This window comes from Sceloporus undulatus, chromosome 3 (genome assembly GCF_019175285.1).
Source record: "Sceloporus undulatus isolate JIND9_A2432 ecotype Alabama chromosome 3, SceUnd_v1.1, whole genome shotgun sequence".
NCBI classification, from domain to species: Eukaryota; Metazoa; Chordata; class Lepidosauria; order Squamata; family Phrynosomatidae; genus Sceloporus; species Sceloporus undulatus.
The window spans coordinates 27,647,235-27,668,314 of NC_056524.1; the positions used below are offsets into that span (position 1 = coordinate 27,647,235).

A 21,080-nucleotide genomic window follows, 5' to 3' on the forward strand; every position below is an offset into this window, starting at 1 on the left:
TTTAATTCAATTCTCAATTAATTTATAATAATACAATATAATAGTAAAAAAAGTATCAGTTTGGATTAATTCTCCTTTATCCCAAATTCTGAAATCTGAAATGCTCCAAAATCTGTAACATTTTGAGCGGTGACATGATAGGGCAGCAGTGAAAGTGGTAGCAAGCCCTGGCCATGCATTCTTCAGGCAGGATGGTGGGATGACTCAGCTGAGTTTTCAGCCAAACTTTGCACAAGCAGGAGTTGTGGTGGCTGCTGCCATTGCTCCACCACTATTTGGCCAAAGTGAAGTCTAGAGCAGGATACAACAGCTGATGATGACTGTCTCCAGCCTTAGTCTTTGCTGCCTCACCTACAGCAGCAGGATCAGCCAGGGCATAGAGCTGAAGCTGCAAGTCAAGTCCCTTTGCAATGATAAGCAGCCCTTCATATTCCTTCAGCACAGGACCCAGTATCCCAGGCATGGGAGAATGAGGAAGAAGGGTTGCTTACTGTTGCAGAGGTATGTCTTGCAGCTTCAGATCTTTGCCTCAGCTGATCCCGCCACTGCAAATGAAGCAGCAAAGCACGCACCATACTGGCGGAAGAGAAGGAGGCAGAGATAGTTGTGGCCAGGAAATTGATCTGGCCATCTTCCGTGCCATGGCTACTCCTGTGCATTTGTCCTGCCCTGAACATGATGGCATGGCTTACAGGAGATGGGCACTTCCTCTAGACACTTGCCCTCAAGGAGCCAACAGTGGCAGTACTTTAGTGGCGGTGGCAGTTGCAAGGTGCTCCCCAGAGCTATATTCCAAAATCGGACAAATTCCAAACTTCAAAACCCTTCTGGTTTCCAACATTTTGGATGAGGGAGACTCACACTGTATAATATAATACAATTGCTGACTGTGATGCACATAGTTCCCATATAGTGTGAAGTGTGGAACATTACTTGCTTTTTGATTTGCTCCATCTCACTTATTGAGGACCACCCTTACAATAACAGGAATAGCACCTCCTGATTCCACTGTTTCATGCTCTGGCATAATGGGGTGGGTACTACAGATCTGATACTAGTCTTGTACCAACAGGACTTGAAGTCAAAACATCTAAAGCTGAACTTGGAGCAAGACTTATTTTCTAGAAGTCTTTTAAAATTAGCTTTGTATTTTGTGCTCCTTCAACAAAAGGGTTAGATCTATACCAGGGATTCCCAAGCTTTTTAACTCGCAGAGCCTTTTTAGAATGAGTTTCTATGGTGGAGCCCTGAGCAGGCCTACGCTATGTCTTACAAGTTAATAGTGTTTAGGAGAAATGTTACTTTTTGTTTCTTACTCTTTAATTTCATTCCATTGTTATTTCTTTCATTTTCCTGGAGCATCTGTGCAGCACCTGGGAAGTGCACATGGAGCCCTAAGGGCTCCTTGGAGCACAGGTTGGGAACTGCTGATCAAAGCTATCAAATTTCCACTACTGTATTTTATTTCAGTGAATTTGTGGAGAATGGCCATTATGCCATAATCATATCTAAAATAAAACTAATTCAGAATGTATTGAAGTAACATATAAAAGATGAAAGTTGAGCAATATTAATAAAAGTGGTGAAGATATAAATTATACTGCATTAAAAATAATAATAATGATTAAAACATAACAACTGAAGCAGTGACCATAGGATTATCTCAGATCATAAACGAAGGAGTTAACAATATAAATAAATTAAAAGGCAGTAATGATATAATAAACAAAACAGGAAAGCTAATTTTATTTACTAATCTATGCATAATAATAGCAAAAGGTATATTTTTAAATTGTATTACATTTTACACTTCTCAAATATTAAATCTCATCTTGGTCTAGCACTTCACTCTTAATAAACATAAGCATTGTGAACTGTTGTCCACAAGAGAAATGCATATTTACCACTGTTACTGATCATAATCATTACTCTTGAGATCACTAGTTTCAGTCAGGTGACAGTCTTAGTGGAGCTGACTTCTATATCAACTTGTTCTCAACAACAGGCTTACCTTACTTAGGAGATTGGAAAGACCAAGAGGGCTTTCCTTTATTATTGCCATTGGCAAACGCTTCCGCACTGGAGTAGTGAATAATATAAACGGCCCCAGTATTCATATTTTAACCAAGAAAGAGGATATGAGTACCAACATTACCAACATCTGTCTCCAGGTCATATCTACCAGAAGAATCGCTAACCTTTAGCAACAGTCTCAAGAGCTTCATCATCATTGCCTTAATTAACCTTATTACACTATCATCTGCTACTGGCACATACTGCGGTACTGTCTTTGCTGTCCTCCTTACAGTACAAACTACAGCTGTTCCTGTGTACTTTTTGTGATAGGGACTTCTTTCCACTCTGATACAACACTTGACTTTGGTACCAACATGAAACATACACTAATGGAACACCACTTAGATTTCACAAATGGAAATGGGGATTCAAGCTATCAATCATTACACTTTGTTGCCTGACATTTTCTTTGGGGAGTGGCATCTATTATCTCCAACAGATTATTATTATTCTATTTGTTGAAGAGGTTGTTAGAATAGCAGAGCATTAGAGCTTGAACTCAATACACCTGTCATTGATACAAGAGTTTACTCCTCAAGATGCTCTTTCAGTGGCAGCACTCATGCTACTTTCATTATTACATATGCTCTGTTGGTCATGGCATGTTGCTTCGTCAGTCTTGTTCGCTTTGAAAAAAAATTACAAAATCCAAGCAAACAGTTGTGTAGTCTTGTTCTGACATCCCAAACTCTGGGGAGACCTTGCAAGGGATGTCCTCCCAAAAACACTATTCCACCCCTATGGTAAGGTGAGATGGAAACTCTGGGCCATAGCTAGAAATATGTACACTACAACTGTGCTCTCATTAAGGATTGCCAACGACAAAGCCTGTGGACACATACCAGCAGTTTTCAATGGAGAAGATAGAAACTTCTCTTAATTACATTATGGATGATGAAAGAAACTTGTCCTGGTCTCCCAGAACAAATCACATCATCTAGTGGGGTACAACTTTCCATGCTTTTACTGCAGTGAAAAAGTAATAGTAGGAGCAATAGCCATCTGAAAGCAGGCCTCTCACTCATAAATGCATATGCGACTGTACAGGACTTTACTTTGGTAGCAGAAGGAAGCTGTTCAGTACAGAAACAGACCAAAAATAGATTTCAGCCAAAATATGAGGACAAGAGCCAAGAAGTATGGCACATAATCACAAGTCTGTTAGACGTTGAAGCCCAGGATGTCTTGGACTGAGCAAGCCTCATCCAACCAATTTTGTGTTCCCTCTTCAAAAGGGCAATCTAAGGCCTTTTTTCAGGGATAATATCAGTGGTTTTACTCTATAAGCATCATATGTTCTTTATGAGAACACAGTCCAGTTCCTGAAAGCATTATTTTTTATTTCCCTGCCAGCTGTATTACCCCGCTTCAATTTCAATACCAAAAAATTCCACTGATTCTTTTCCAGCTTGGTGCACCATAACATTAGACATGAATGCTCAAAAGCTTCAGCAGGAGCTACACAATTGAGTTCAACACCCATCCACTACTGAGAGTGTTTCTCACTATGTTCTCTTTCTTGATAGTTCAAGAAGAGCCGTAAAGTTAGTATCACTCAAGTGAAGACCCATGGGTTCTTTTTGAGGTACATTATAGTCCCAAAGAGGGATGGAGAACTCTTGACTCAGGATATCAACTTGCATGTTATGCCAAAAATATTTAGAATGGTAATGCCTCCATTATCCGTCTACTAAAACAAGGAAGTTAGTATGCAATGACAGACTTGTACCGTGCTTATTTTGACATCTCTGTTCCATCATTACTTCCTTCACTTATCCAGGCAACAGCTGATACCAGATCTACAAGACTTAATGAAATGCATGGCTGTGGCAGCCACTTGGCTCCAGGTTCAGGCAACTGTGGTTTATTCCTAATTAGACAATGGGCTAGTAGTAGTGACTTCACATCACAGTTTTCCTTCTTAATGATTGTACACCATAATTCCCGCGCAAATACTGTTAAAACTAAGGCAGTGCCTACAGTTCATAGATGGGCAGTTGGGCTTTTGCAGTAGATTAGCCCAGTTCCTTCTAGCTTCATAGACTCAGAAATGTATGGGGAAGTCACTTTTATCTAGATCACATGACATCCACAGTGGCAGTGACACACACTATTGGCAAGACTCCAAATATATCTTCTCCAGCACTGGTTTGTTCAGGTGTTCTGTCTAGACTAGAATTATTCTTCATTCCACAATTGGTACTGTAGTCTCTTGGCTGGAAGATCAATGTTCCCAACATCGTAAGAGCTATGATATTCTGTATGCTAGAATTAGGTTTGCCATCAACTTCAAATGCGTCCATGATAGGTCAGAAAGTTTACATTCTTTGTGAACTTAGTAGTCCATAACACATAACACATGATCCCAGGAAAACAGATGCATTCATGTGGTTTCAGGAAAATGGGAACCTCCACATGAACTCCCTTGAGATACTCTTGGTCAGAAGAGCATTCTCATTCATCAAAAATCATTACAAATCATTGAAGAGAACATCACAATCTTCTTCTTCTTCTTCGTGGTCTCTGTGAATCATACAAATGGGTTGTACTGCACCTGCGCAGTGCTGCTCAGAAAACTTCTGGAATCATTGGGCAAAGTTAACTTTACAACTTTTTGGCGGTAGCTCCGCCCATCCCTTATAAGTTCCCTGCGTTCCCACTCTTTCCCCAGTTCCTTCTTTCCACCGCATTAGCTGCTTTAGGAACTTCGCTTCTGTTCAGTTCGCTTGTTTCACTGGAAATTGACCTATGGACCGATTGACCATTCTTGATCTGACACACACACACCCCGTGTATTGCTGACCATTCTGAGCGTCTTACGACTTCAATTTAAGGATTTGATTCAGCTTGCGATGTCTTCGGCGCCATTCAAGAAGTGTGACATCTGTGGTGGTAAGATCCCGGGACAGGATCCCCACTCTTCGTGCCTTCTCTGCCTCGGTGAGACTCACAATTCTAAGGCTTGTGCCCTTTCCAAGTTGCTAACTCCTCAAGCAAGGAAAAATTGCAACTCTCGGCTGATGGCTGCCCTGTATAAACAAGCTCTCCAACCTCTGCCTGCCTCCCGCTTCACTTCAACACCTGCTGCCTCAGAGTCAGTACCAGCAGCTGCTGGTTCTGTAGCCTAGAGCTCCACCACTAAGCCAAGTGCTACCACCATGTCTATCCCTGAAAAGGGTGATGGGACCGAAGGAGCACGACAGACAAAGTCTAAGTCCTCCAAAAAGGACAAGACTAAGTCCAAGGACCTGAGTTCGAGGAAGGATTCGGCCCATGTTAAGGATACAAGCTCCCTTGTGGATTCAAGCTCAAAATCCTCCTCAAAAAAGAGGCACAGACCCTTGGATTCAGGAGACAGTTCTCCTCAGGGCTTGTCGAAGAAGAAGAAGCATTTGGATTCAGGGGATGGCTCCCCTCACGGGTCTTCCCACAAGAAGGCCCGTACCAAGACTCCTGATGGTGCTCGGGCATCCTCCAAAGACAAGGCTTCACCATCGATACTCAGACGGGCTGCATTGGTACCACTTGAAGCCGACTCTCCCCAAGCCCGTCGGACACCGGCTTCTGTCGCCTCTCCACCGGCCATTTTGACCTTCCACCAACTCTCCAAAGAGGAGGTCGACACTGCCACTCGGTCACCTCGTTGCCAATCACTAGCGCCGGTTCCTTGGGTTCAAATCCATGAGGCAGAGATTCACCAGCAGGAAGTCTCGGACTATTACTACGACAGCGAGACGGACAGTTATTTTGTCTCAGTCAGTCGTGATGTGGTCCTCAGTCACTTGGGCCCTAGATCCACTGTGCCACCAATGCCAAAGTCCACTTTGCCACTAATGCCAAAGCCCACTTTGCCACCGATGTCAAGAACCACTCCACCACCAACAGTTCTGGTACTGTCACCTGTGTCGGTCCCGAGACCTCGTTCCGTTGTTGCCACTGCCACCTAGATATGGCACTCCTCTTCTCAAATGGTGCTGGATGCTGACGCCTTTGAATCTGACCATCATGGGGATTCTCATGTAACACAGGTCAACTTAGGCTCTTCGGACGAGGTCGCCCCACAATCCCCTCAAAAATTGCTCCAACCACTTGCTTTGTGTCCCACCGACGACGTGCGTACCTTTGCGGAACACATCATTAAGATGGCGAACACGTTGGACCTTCAGATCACCCACATGAAGGATGACACTGCCGACCCCATTGAGAGACGGATTCACTGCAAGGTTCCGACGCTGCCTTCTATCCCACTGCTGCCTTTGCTTGAAAGAATAGCTAAGCGCTCTTGGGACGCACCTGCCTCGCTGACACCCATGACCAGGAAGACTGAATCCCTCTACAGGATTACTCCTTCCCTGTCTTCTTGGTTGTTGGCACACCCCAAACAGAACCCTGCCATTGTCGAGGGGTCTCAACAATCTTGCACGCCAAAGACGTCCATGTCACCTGCGGACCGAGAGGCCAAGAAGGTGGACAGCCTAGCAAAGAAGGCCTACTCTTCCTCTGTTCTGCGACTTAAGGTCGCCAATTACAACACCTGTATGGGAGCTTACATACAGTGCTTGATGGAGAAGATCTCCCCCATCATCTCGGACGTCCCAGATGAGTGTCAGCATGTTCTGACAGAGATCAGAGATGAGGCCCACTTCATCGGGAGCTGGTTAATCACGTCAGCCTGGCACTTCACGGGTTGTTCAGCCAAGTCTATGGCTGCTGCCATTGCTCTCAGGAGACACGCTTGGCTCCGCTCTTCAGATCTAAACCTAAACGCAAAGGCCACCATCGAGGACATACCTTTCAACGATGCAGGCCTATTCAATCGTGAGACTGATGAGCGGCTCAACTTTAAATACTGTATGAAGGCAGCTGCTAAGAAACACGGTACTGTATACTCCATCCCAGACCCTGTTTTGAAAACGCCAGCGCCAGTGGTATGGCCAGGGCCAGTGGCCTTTCCAACAGGACTGCCCATACCAACACTAAGAGCACCAAAGACAGCTACCCTTCCCAGTCTTCTTCTGGCCGTCGCCAGCCCCCTGCTTGATACCGTAAGAACCGCAAACAGGATACCAACCAGGGCAAGAAGAGATCCTGCATTCTCCATCGCCTCCACCTCATTCTTCTGTGACATTTTGAGGCCCTTCTTTAACACTTGGGCCTTTGTGACTTCCAACTCTTGGGTCCTTGACATCATCTGCAGGGGTTATGCCCTCGAATTTGAAGAGCTCCCTCCAACTGGAGCTATTGTTTCCAACTCCCCTCAGACACCCTTCTCGATGAAGTACACACTCTTTTGGCTAAGGACGCGATCTCGCCTGTTGACCCCTCTCAAGCCCCTGCATGTTTCTTCACCAGATACTTTACAGTTCCCAAGGCCGATGGAGGCATTAGACCAGTTCTAGACTTGAGATCCCTCAACTCCTATTTGGTCTACCGTCGGTTCCATATGGTAACTCTTGCCTCTATTCTGCCCTTGTTGCACCAGGGCCTGTGGTTCATGATGATCGACCTGAAGGACGCCTACTTCTACATGGGGATTCGAGAGAGTCACTGGAGGTTCCTGTCCTTTGCCGTCAGTCCCGACATGTACCATTATAATGTCTTCCCCTTCGGCCTCTCTCCAGCTCCAAGAGTCTTCACCAAGTGCATGGCTCCAATTGTGGCCTACCTCCACCAGCGAGGATCCAGAGGCTTCCCATACTTGGACGACTGGCTCCTCGCAGCCCCCTCTGTGGACGAATTGCAAAGAGACGTCGATTTCACCTTGTCTCTCCTCTCGTCCCTCGGGCTCATAGTGAACTTGGAGAAGTCTCATCTTTCTCCATCCAGACAGATCAAGTTCATCGGCACCGTCCTCAATTCCAAAGACTGCGTCACCTATCTCCCTCAGGACCATTTCCACACTCTCTGCTCTTCAGTCAGGACTTGCCTCACCCACAGGCGAGTGAAGGCCAGCAATGTCCAAATAGCCCTAGGACACATGGCCTCCACGACATTTGTGACCCCGTGGGCAAGACTACAGTTTTGGCTCCTTCAGTCATGGTTCCTGTAGGCCTTCAATGCACTAACGGACCCTCCGTCCAAGTGGCTCACCGTCCCGAGGCCCGTCTCCTGCTCCCTCCGTTGGTGGCTCGACTCCCAGAATGTCTGCGTTGGCATGCCTTTTTCTCCTCCACAGCCTCAGATCACCCTGACTATAGATGCTTCCATGGAAGGATGGGGCGCCCACATTGTCAAGCCTCTTCATCAAGGACAAGTGGTCTCTCACAGAGCAGTCTCTCCACATCAATGCCCTTCCTGGCTGTGGAAAAGGCCTTGAGAGGTTTCAAGACGAATCTTGCCAACAAGGTAGTGCTTCTGCTGACAGACAACACCACCGTCATGTACTACCTCAACAAGCATGGGGGCACCAAGTCAAGGACCTTGCTCAACATCACGCTTCGGATCTGGGACTGGTGCATCCCGAGAGGGATTCTGCTCCAGGCAATCAACTTGCCAGGAGAGGAGAATGACTTGGCCGACCAACTCAGCAGATCTTCCACCGTCTGCCACAAGTGGAGGCTCCATCCCAAGACGGTTGACGACCTCTTCAGTCAGTGGAGAGCTCCCCAGATCAAATTCTTCATGACCATTCTCAACTGCCACTGTCCCCAGTTCTGCTCCCGAGCACGCAACGAGAACTCCCTCTGAGACGCATTCGCCTTCACTTGGTCAGGAGAGATGCTGTATGCCTTCCCTCCATTCCCACCGATCACCAGAGTGGTGTCCAAGATGATAAGGGACCGCTCGGATGCCATCCTGATCAATCCCTGGTGGCCGAGACAGACGTGCTTTCTGTCCCTGCGCCACCTCTCCAGAAAAGACTTTTTCCGTTTCGAGCTCCGTCCGGACCTCCTCACTCTCCAGGACGGTTGAGTTCAACCTCCGAACATTGAGAACCTACCGATGGTGGCATGGAGGCTCCGTCCCTAGACTTGCTACCTCACTCGGTACGGATGGTGATTTTAGCTGCCCAAAAACCGGCCACCAAGAAGTCCTATGCTTCCAAATGGAAGAAGTTCCTGAATTTCCTCTCTGCGAGAGGCCTTTCTCCATCCTGAGCGAAGACACTGGTTGTGCTGGAGTTCATGATGACACTTTTGGATTCAGGGCTATGCCTCACTTCCATTAAGTGTTACCTTTCTGCCATCTGTTCTCATTTCCAGTTTGATGGCAAACCTTCTTTTTTCAGGGATCCTCTTGTGAAGAGTTTCCTGAAAGGGTGCAGCAACCTTCATCCTCTGGTATCAGTTCTGGCACCTGCTTGGAGTTTGGAAGCTGTGCTGTCTGCTCTGCAGTCCAAGCCCTTTGAACCCATGGCCACAACTGACTTGCGGCTTTTGACTTGGAAGACAGCCTTTCTTGTGGCTATCACCTCTGCCCACCGTGCGGGTGAACTCTGTGCCTTGCACATGTGCCAGGACATTGTTTTATCGACCCTGGCCTCGAACCTGTCCAGCGACGTCGAATGCTGTTTGCACACCTTGGACGTTCAGAGGGCTTTGGCCTTCTATTTGGACAGAACTGCGGGTTCAAGCCGTTCCGAGAGACTTTTCCAATGCTACTCGGAACCAAAAAAGGGACTGCCTGTGACTGCGCAGAGGTCCAAATGGGTGGCTGGTACCAGCTACCTCTGCTATGAACTTTTTTTAAATTTTTATTTATTACAAATAAAGTACACATACATAACATGTAACATATAACATTTAACATAAACCAATAACATTCATCTCTATCGTCCCCTTCCCTCCCCCCTCCCCCTCCCCCTCCCCTAAACTTAAAATACCTTCCATACTCCTCTTCATACATTCCCTAGACTAGACAACACAAAACTGACTTCCTTGGTCTGAACCCTTGCCGTTTATTTTATTGACTCTAGTTGTCTATCTTTTTGTTAGTAGTAATTGATTTTGTACCAGCTACCTCTGCTATGAACTTTTGGGCAGACCTCTCCCAGCCAGGGTTCGGTCTCATGCAACTAGGGTGGTAGCGACATCCTTTGCTTTTCTTACTGGGGTCCTATTGGAGGATTTCTGCAAAGCTGCTATTTGGTCCCAGCCCTTGACTTTATCCAACATCATAGGCTGGACACCAGGGCCAAATGGGATGCAGCTTTTGGGAGGGCAGTGTTGGTTTCAGGTTTACATTGATTGCACTGCATTTCCATTTGTTTACATGTTACTGAAAAGAATGTCTTTTGGCAAGAATTGGCTTGGTTTAAAGCATTCTTATGGTTTACATACAGATCTTGCATGACCTGTGTTATGTGCCTTTTGACTTGAACAGTATAAAGTACTATTTATTGAAGTACTGAATACAATTAACACAATTTTTGGTTAAATGATTTATTGGTTAATAAACACAGCTTATTTGAACCTTACTTGGGCCTGTTACAGACAGCCAAAATAAAGCTGCTTCGAGTCACAGTGGAGGTATGGTGTTTCAATGATGCATGCGTCCTAAGAGTCCAGAAGTCACACCAAAGCCACGCTCCAGTCCTTAGGGCAGGAGCGTGGCTTTGGTGCGACTTCTGGACTCTTCCCATTTGTATGATTCACAGAGACCACGAAGAAAAAGGACATGTTACATACCTGTAATGGTATTTCATCGAGTGGTCATCTGTGAATACCTACAAATCCCGCCTGTCCTCTCCTCAGTATCCTGCTCTACATTGGCTCATTCTCATGTCGCTTATGTGGCGTAAATTTTGGAACTGAGGAAAGAGCGGGAACGCGGGGGACTTATAAGAGATGGGCGGAGCTACCGCCAAAAAGTTGCAAAGTTAACTTTGACCAGTGATTCCAGAAGTTTTCCGAGCAGCACTACTCAGGCGCAGTACAACCCATTTGTATGTACAGGGGTACCCCGGGTTACGAATTTAATTCGTTCCGCCGCCGCTTTCGTAACCCGAAAATCTTCGCAAGCCGAAAAACCCCATAGGCGCTAATAGCGAAAGCCGCGATTTCGTGCGAAAAAGCTCCGAAAAGCACCAAAAAATTTTTCGTAACCCGAAATAACCTTCGTAACCCGGAACAGTTTTTTTGAATGGATTTTTTTCGTAACCCGGAAATTTCGTAAGGTGGCGCATTCGTATCCCGGGGTACCACTGTATTCGCAGATGACCACTCGAAGAAATACCGTTACAGGTATGCAACCTGTCCTTGCATGTGAATAAGCACATAATATAACACTAAGCTGGGCATTCTCTAGAAGCTCCACTGTTCAGTTTGGGAACTGGTGTCTATTTTGAGGAATGTTTCTTGTGACTGTAAGCATCTAAATTTGAGTATTGTCAGGCTAACAGCATAGCAAATGTATCTGTTTTGCACACTTACTTCAGGAGGTACAGCAGATAGAGCAGTGCACAAACCATAGTTTTTTTGTGGGTGTATATGTATATTTTTCCAGGCAAGCATTCTCTGAAGATGCCAGCCACAGATGCTGGCGAAACATCAGGAAGAAACTCTTCCAGAACATGGCCACATAGCCTGAAAAATCCACAAAAAACTATGGATGCTGGCCATGAAAGCCTTTGACTTCACAGTGCACAAACCCTCTGTCTTTACATCAAAAGTGTATATTTATTGTATGGCATTTTACAATTTCTTCTTTCCCTAACTAATCAAGTGTTCTCACTTTTATTATTATTATTATTATTATTAACCTTTATTTATGAAGCGCTGTAAATTTACACAGCGCTGTACATGCAATCTTTTTAGTTAGACGGTTCCCTGCCCTCAGGCTTACAATCTAAAAAGACATGACACAGAAGGAGAAGGGAGTGGTGGAGGGAAAGGGTAAGAGGTCCAGCAGTTCCTCTCAACCTCCGAGGTCTGGACCAAGGCAGATGGACTGGAGGGAGGGCAAGGCTTCATAATGGATGGTTAATCATTATCCAGAGAAAATACATAATCACAAGTAGGATAATACATATACAGTACATAGGAATACAGGAAATGGATCGATAAACAGCCAACAACAGAACATCAGATAGTAAGCGACAATTATGCGATGCCTGGGAAAGCTTCTCTGAATAGGATGGTTTTCAGCTCCGTTTTGAAGCTGGTTAAAGAAGTGATGGCTCTTGCTTGTGGAGGAAGAAGGTTCCAGGAGTGAGGGGCAGCAAGTGAAAAGGGGCGAATCCGGGATGGGGCAGAGGAAATCCTGGGCTGAGACAGGAACCCTTGACTACCAGAACGGAGGGCCCTGGTGGGAAGGTGAAGAGAAAGAAGGTCTGATAAGTAAGGAGGGGCCAGTCCATGGAGGGCTTTGAATGTCGACAGCAGGAGCTTATACTGAATGCGGAAAGGGAGAGGGAGCCAGTGAAGGGATGCCAACACAGGAGAAATGTGGTCAGAGCGGTGGGTGGAAGTGATAATGCGTGCAGCTGAATGCTGGACAGAGATTAAAGGACGGAGGTGAGAAAGAGGAAGCCCAGCCAGGAGGACATTACAGTAATCAAGTCGTGAGATCACTAGGGCATGGACCAGGATCTTGGCAGTAGAGGCGGAGAGATATGGTCGGATTTTGGCAATATTGTACAAAAAGAATCTACAAGCCTTGGCTGTGGTCTGGATCTGAGGGATACACGACAGAGAAGAGTCAAAGATAAAGCCAAGACTGCGGGCTTGCTGGACTGGTTGAATGGAAATGTTGTCCACAGAGACAGAAAAGGAGTGTTGAAGGTTGGGCTTAGGAGGAAAGACAAGGAGCTCCGTCTTGGACATGTTGAGCTTCAAACGCCGATGGCGCATCCACTGCGAGACAGCTGTAAGGCAAGATGAGACTTGCTGTTCAAGCCTTGGCGAAAAGTCAGGGGCAGAAAGATACAGCTGGGTGTCATCGGCATACAGATGGTAGGAAAAACCAAAAGAGCTGATGAGTTTTCCTAAGGACAGTGTGTAGAGAGAAAACAGAAGGGGACCCAGAACAGAGCCCTGGGGAACTCCAACAGATAAGGGAACAGGAGAAGAAGTCAGACCCCCTGCAACTACTGCAAAAGATCTGCCAGACAAGTAAGATCTAAACCAGTCGAGAACAGAGTCTGAGAACCCAAGGCCAGAGAGTATGTCAATTAGGAGACAGTGATCAACAGTGTCAAAGGCTGCAGACAGATCGAGAAGAATGAGAACAGAGTAAAGGCCATTAGCCTTGGCCTGTAAAAGGTCATTCGAGATCTTAGTGAGAGCTGTCTCTGTAGAATGCCTTGGGCGGAAACCAGACTGAAAGGGATCAAGGATGGAATTGGCTTCAAGAAACTCAAGACAGCGCGAATAGACAACCCGTTCCAAAACCTTAGAAAGAAAGGGGAGAAGAGAAATCGGACGATAGCTAGACAAAGAGGAGGGGTCAAGAGAAGGTTTTTTCAGAATTGGGGAAATGAGAGCATGTTTGAAGTCCGAGGGGAAGGAGCCTGTAGAGAGAGAGAGATTGAAGATATGGAGGAGCGAGGGCAGAAAGGAGGGAGCTATAGAGATTAGAAGACGAGTAGGAATAGGATCAAGAGGACAGGTAGCAGGTTTGGAAGAGTTCAGAAGTGTAGAGAGTTCATCCAAAGAGGCAGGAGGAAAGACAGAAAATTTGTTAGGCGAAGGTGATAGAAGATTAAGAGCAGAAGAAGAATCAGGAGGGACTATCTCAGAGCGAATAGTGGTAATCTTAGAGATGAAATAGTTAGCAAAGTCATTAGGAGAGAAAGATGAAGAGACAGGAGGAGAGGGAGGTTTAAGCAAAGTGTTGAAGGTGGAGAACAAACGCTGCGGGCACCTTATCAGTAAGGATGTATACATCTGCTGTTTCAATCGGTTTTCAGTCCCTGAGTAACTCATTATTCATATACAATGGGCTTGGATTTGGTTCCAGGATCCCCCATGGATACCAAAATCTATGGATACTCAACTCCCATTAAATACAACAGTAAAATTCTGTCCCTTATATAAAATGGCAAAATCAAGATTTGCTTTTCAGAATTTATATTTTGGAGGAATATTTTCAAGCTGTGGATGCTTCAATCTATGGATAAAAAATCCATGGATATGGAGGACCGACTGTACTCTCTAAACGAAACATTACTTGTAGAATTTACATTCTTCTTTGTTGGGGCCATTTCTAGAGCTTTCTGTTGGTCCTCTGGCAGTTAATTAACAAGTCTTTTGAATAAAAAAGTTTTTTTATTGCCTTTAGTATTTTCCAGGCGATGCTCTGCCCTGATATGTGTGAGCTGATAAATGTATACTCAAAGAAATACAGTTACAGATAAGCAACCTGTTCAACTCCTGTGCTGTAAAAAGTTAACATTTCCTTCCACATGGCCTACAGAGATTTAAATGTCCTGTTGTTCCCTCCATAACCCACTTTACATTCTGCCAGTGGTCTTCACCTTTCCATCACCATTTCAAAGAAGTAACTGATACAACTACTTCTGGAAAACAATTCACTTTAATGTTGCACTTTAAAAGATTTTAAAATTATAAATACGCATGATAATGTTTGTTATTGTTTCCTATAACACTTTCTGTTTGATTCTTCTCCACTACACCCCCTTCAAGTACAGCCTTAATTTGTCCTTAACCATGTGGGTAGGCTCAGTACCTTAGAGAACCTTGTTCGGGAAGAGTTACTGTGTACTATGCATCTGTTGTTGCTTATTAACATTTGTTGTTGCATGCCATCAAATCGTTTCCGGTTTATTGTGATCCTAAGGCAGCCCTGTTCAGAGAGCCTTTGCCTTCCTTTGAGGCTGAGAAAGTGCGACTTGCCCAAGGTCCAATGGCTTTCCATGATCAAGCAGGAATTAGAACCCTGGTTTCCAGAGTTGTAGTTGAACACTAAACCCACTACATCACTTTATGGCAATGATAAGTGATTTGTGGGTTTAGATAGTTGAGTCTCAGTCATGATGTCAGTGAGCATGAGAACAAAATTTTGTAGTATTTCCCTTGGTTTGCCAATTGAACCCATTAAATACCTTTAATTTAATATTTTAGCATGTGGAAATTGTGTGGATATGTTGCCAAAGAAGTGCTGAACACTAAATACACTCCTCCCTCCATATTTGCAGCTTTGGTATTTACGGATATCATTATTCACTAATTTGATTAATATGTTCTCTCTAGGAATATCTAGGTCCTCCAGTACAACTCTGTAGTCAACTTTAACTAAATGTTGCACTGAAAGAACTAGAGATTCCTAGAGAGAATACTGTGCTAGGCATTTGTAGCTCCTCCAGTGCAGTTCTGTGGTCAGTGTCTGTCGGACGTTGACCACATTGTTGCACTGGAGGACCTAGAGATTCCTAGAGAGGTGTCCTCTCAGGTAAAAATGTGGTTATTTTGTTGTTTGCAGTTTTTCCATATTCTCTGGGGGTCTTCTGCCCCTAACCCTAGTCAATATGGAGGGACAAGTGTACAGTTAAAACAAGAAAAGGAGGTGAAATGGTAAACAAGAAGCTAGACAAATGTGGAATTGTACATTTGTCCTTCACATTTATTCACCGGCTTATCCCAGCTCATCTGTCCACACTCACTTCCCAAAATGTCCCCACCAAATGTTTCTGCTCTTCTAGCTTGTCCTGGTTAACCTTCTCTCTTTAAAAAGTCCACACAGTTCCCTTGCATCCCTTTATACCTGAAACTTTCTTCCAGAGCACCCATGTGATGCCAGTCACCATTGCGGCAGCTCATGACTGAAGCAGGGGGGTCCTATTCCCAAAATTTGGGCATGAGCTGGTGAGCTACTTGTCCTTGGTTGATCAAGAATAGCCCCTACTAGCCATCTTCCTTTCCTTCTGTGAAACCTTTGGCTTAACCCTTTTGTCTAGCTAGAACAAAGGCAAAGTAATTACACATATTCAAATTCATATCTATCCTTGCCGCTTCCTGTTGACACTCTTTCTATCCTACCATTGACATTTTGGCTGTTCTAGAGCAAGGGCCTATCTGCTTGCTGATGTAGCTGTAAATGAAGTGCACTTATGACAGTGTGTCAGTAGTAAAAGTTTGCATTTGAATTTGATGAATGAGCCTGCACAGAGCATTGAACTTAGAAGAAATGGCGCACATGGAAAACCTATTACATTACAATTCATATACCCACTAACAAAAATAAAGTAAACAACTCATAGTATTGTCTAATCTGTACATTTTAAACATATTTTTCAGACTGTTAGTGTACAATCTTCAACCAATGGCCAATTTGTGGCTCCAAGTGATATTCAGCTGAAATGCAATTATTGCAAAAATACTTTCTGCTCAAAGCCTGAAGTACTGGAATGGGAAGTAAGTAAATGATAATAAAATGTTGCTCCTGTCTTTGTCATGTTGACATAATAATATTTGTATAAAGTCACTAGTTAAATAAAGATAAATATTTTAAAAAAAATTCTAGCACATTCAATCGAGTCACTTTAAAATATCTCAAATGACTAGCATTTATTTATTCATATTTTACTACAATATATTATTAAGACAAATACATAATAGTTTGCTGAATAGTCATACAGATTTTTATCTGTATGCAGTGTTTGCCCCTACTCTAAGATGTCTGTCTATACTGTAAAAACTAGATCACAAACAAATGAAATAATACCTATCTGTAGATGCTGAATCTAAAGGATCCAGCCTAGTATTTTATTTTATTGTTAAATGATAAAGGTTTTTAACTCAAGGTGGATCTAAAGAAAAACTAAAAGAAATACATTTTGGATGACTAGTAGTAAAGTGGTTGCATTGTCTTCTGCCATTCCTACTTTTAAGATTCATGAAATTATGAAATATGCAGCTGAGAATGAACACAAACACACATAGCACAATTCTAAACATGTCCACACAGAAGTAAGTCCCATTGGGTTCAATGGAGCTTGCTGTCCAGGTAAGTGGGGTTGTAGTGTTATTCTCAAAATAACTAGCATTTATAACATTTATTTATATAAATTATGTTTTATTTTGGATATCCTTGAACAATATTGGATGGGGTTCAGTTCTTACTGAATCATCTGTAGTTTGAACACTGCAAATTTCATCTTGCCTTTTCCTTGACATCTCTATGATCACATGGAACACGTTTGTTCTCTTAATATCTGTTTCCTATTGGTTGTAATCTACCACCACTCCATGCACTCACTCATACCAAATTATTCATATAACAGTTCTCTCCCTAGGCAAATATATGTATTGCTTGGCTTTTCCTCTCAGCAACATTTCTCATGATTATTTGTCTTTGTTCAGTTATTCATACAACAGTTTTATCAGGAGGACAGTGGTACTTAGAGGAGACTGTGGAGAAATCTGTTTGTCCTGCTAGTGTAAATCCAGTAAAATAGACAAAAACAGATTGGGCTTTTCAGCCAGTATGAGTTTTTGTTGCTGCTGAAATGCTGAGCCAGGGGATGTTACCTACAAAACATTAATTTAGGATTAGCTAAAAACAATTATGATCTCTGCAAAATTACCGAATGCTTGGTTAAAAAACCCAAAGTATTTTAAATAATCATTTAGAATACTTTGCTGCTTTCTTGTTCCATTCATAACCCTTTCTCAACATATAATGATAAATAATGGATAAATAAAGACCATTAGTTTAACTCACTTTGAACTGCTTATCGAAGGTTGAATGCTGAACACATAGAACACTTATTTATCTTACAGTATTTTGGTGAGTAATGATGATGCTTGTTGTATATTGTGTTTATATATATTGATCCATTGTTTTGATTATTGAAAATATATAAACTTTATACATGTGTTATGTGTAAACACTGTTAGTTGATTTAACATTTGAAGTACAGGACAGCCGACTTAAAATGTTATAATTTGCCTTTCTTTTATATTTCTATTGTGTTTTAAATCTTGTTATCCTTATTCTATGATATTTTTATATTTTTCATTAGAACAAAGTGTATCAGTTCTGCAGTAGAAATTGTTCTGATGATTATAAGAAGCTACATTGTATAGTAACATACTGTGAATACTGTCAAGAGGAGAAGACTCTGCATGAAACGGTGAAATTTTCTGGTATCAAGAGACCATTCTGTAGTGAAGGTGTGTTGTGTTGCTGTATGGTGTGTAATTACCCATACTGTGATATACAAATTTATTACAGAACATCACTGTTACAGAAGATGAACTGTATGGACATATTTTGAGAGTGTTGTTATTCATCCTCTTTACAGTGTAGTCTGTGACCCAATTTGAAGTAGTCTTGTCAGATAGTGTTCAGGTATATTTTTAATAGTTTTGTGTCAGTCTTCCATATTTGCAGCATCCATTAATTTCAATGGCGGTGCATCTGCACAACTGTGCCGATGCAGCCTCATGTACGTCAGCGTCCATTGACAGTAATAGACTTGAGGGCCTCCGTTTCTTGATATCTGCAGCAGGGTCTGAAATCGAACCCCCACCAATATAGAGATCTGACTGTATATTTTAATTATATTATTTTTCCAGCGATGGAGGTGGAAACATCCTATAACATGGGTTGATTCCATCTCTTGCCCCGAAATAGACAGGAAAAACAGACTTGAAGGAGCCGATGCCACCAGAGGGAGCAACCCCCACCATCTCTCTCAGTCTTTTTCCTGCCTCGCTCCGAGTAGCCTGTGTTTTTCCTTTTCTCCTGCTTCTTTGCCTTAAAGACTTTAATATTTCTTCTATTCTTCTTCCATTCATAATCTGTTCTCTCCTGCCTTGGCAACTACCTGCTAAAACAGCTATGTTTTCTTTAGTCTTGCTCTATCCTTTTGACTTTCTAACGGCTGAAACAAAGCCAGGTAGGGAGAGACAGGTCAGAAGCTGCTGTGCTGTGAGGCAACTAGGCCCAGCTCCAGCATTAAAGAAGAAGACAGCCCAGCCATGTCTAGCTGAAGGGACTAAAGGCCAGAGAGCCCACGCGCAGCCGGAGGAGGGAGATCCCTCTGTCCTGGACCAGATGTGCTCCGCTGCAATCTCCAACCCCAGGAAGGGGTCTGCACAGTGAGATGGACATCCTGAAAGGAATTGGCATGGTGGAGGAGGGAATATTCCCTGTCCTTAACCAAATGGTGCCACACCGCAGTCACCAACCCCAGAAGGGGTTTGGGCGGTGAGATGGACAACCTGAGAGGTCCTTGGCATGGCCAGAGGAGAGATACCACCTTTCCTTGGCCAGATTGTGCCCCACTGCAGACATCAAACCCGGCAAGAGGTTTGGGCAGAGAGAGAGAGAGAGAGAGAGAGAGAGAGAGAGAGGAGGCAGACTTCAAGAGGTGAGTGATGATCCTACTTCTAATCCTATGTTTGTGGGTTCAGATTTACCCCAGAAGTTTGTTCCTGCCTTGCATTGCCAGTTTTCAAGGAGATTTCAGTGACCTCAGTAGTGCGAGTGGAGAGTTTGTTTCTGGCTTGCATTGCCAGTTTGAAAGAGACCTCAGTTGCACAGAAGTGCGAGTGGAGAGTTTCCCTCCAAAACCAGCTGCCATCTCCTCCTGCCCCTCTCCTTCCTCCATGATCCACTCGGACTAAAGGGATCAGAGAGGGTTATAGAGGGTCTTCCCCGTCTGCCCCATCATCCCCTATTTTAGAGGTTTCCGTCACTCCTTTGGGGAAATTTGTCTAAACAATTTATTTATTGTGCTTCCCTTTTTAAAAGAAGAGGCAAAGCTGCAACTTAAGGTGTGGCAGCCATTTTGATTAAGGACACCAAGTCAAAAGAAGAAAGGCCTGCTGTTTCTGCTCCAGTCTGCCTCTCTTAAAACAAAACACAATATTAACTGGAGTTCATTCCTCAGGAGAGGAATTTGATCTGAAAAAAGAAATAAAAATTAAAAAAAGAATGAGGGCCTTTCAGTAGCTCCTGAAAGCTCCTGAAATCTCTTAGACTTTTGGGGTCTGATGATCTTTTATTATTATTGTATTTGTTTTTATGATATTATTGTATAAGACAATTAATATATTGGAGTTTAATGACAACTCTGGCCAATTAAAGCTGGAGGATCCTGAACTTCCTCAAGGGAAGGATTCTCCTCCCCCCTCCAAACTGGGCCTTCAACACCAAATACTCCATTTCATAAAGATTTTATGAAGGTCATAAGGCCTCCATAGCTTGCTATTGTGTTGTCTCTGCTATTTCCATTTTTTCTAGAGCTATGTGTGGCCTATAGTGCTTGTTAAAAAACAAACAAACAAAAAACACTTGAGGTCAAAATAAAGTTCTGCCAGAACATTAACAAATGGTTTAAGATAGTGGCTATTTCAGGAGACACTAGCCTAAATGTGATTCGATACAATCCAAGACCACAACTGGTTTAGTTCCAGTACAAAGACAGATTTGACCAAAGAACTGACACATAGATGTCCATTACAAACAAAATCTGATATTTCCACCTCTTACTGGGGACAAATTGTTTCCAATAAAATCTGTTGGCTGAGACTAAGGATAACAAAAAGACCTTACCATCTTTTAATCATAAAAAAAGGTTATTTCCTATAATACATTCCTCAAATGAAGAATGAAAACAGGGCCCCAACTTTCCTGTACTGTCTAAATATGACAATGGGGAGCCTTTCAGAGATGAAGATGGCTCTGATGCAGGGACTCTATCTTCTGACTGAGCATTATGCAGTGTTACTACACAATGCGGTTAAGATTTTTAAATAATATCTTCGAGGCCACCCCTCCACTCCTATTTGTCTACAAGAAACGGTCTTGATTTGCCACAAGGCAAAGGTGACTTTTCTTAGACCAGGGCCTTCAATCCTAGAGACACTCTCGAGAGCTGTCTTCACAAAGGTATCAGGTAAGAGTGGGTTAAACCTGCCACATTACACCTAAATTCTGTGTCTGTTAATAAGATTTATTATTTACCTTGACAGGTAATGACAAAACTGCATCTAACCGATGGATGACTCACTATAAGCCCTGGCTTTTCTCCCATTTATACTCAAGCTTGACGACACATTCCCTCTCTCTTTCACACACATACATATATACATGTA

At 43.4% G+C, this 21,080-nt stretch overlaps 1 protein-coding gene across 8 annotated transcripts in view; it reads left to right on the plus strand.

Annotated features, from left to right (window-relative positions):
• ZMYM2 (zinc finger MYM-type containing 2) overlaps positions 1-21,080 on the plus strand; it is a 112,862-nt gene that overhangs the window by 64,174 nt on the left and 27,608 nt on the right. For all 8 annotated transcript variants that reach the window (XM_042459377.1, XM_042459381.1, XM_042459375.1 and 5 more), the window contains 2 exons: positions 16,272-16,388; positions 17,999-18,149. In XM_042459377.1, coding sequence (XP_042315311.1) covers positions 16,272-16,388; positions 17,999-18,149 — 268 coding nt within the window. The remainder of the gene's footprint in view (positions 1-16,271; positions 16,389-17,998; positions 18,150-21,080) is intronic.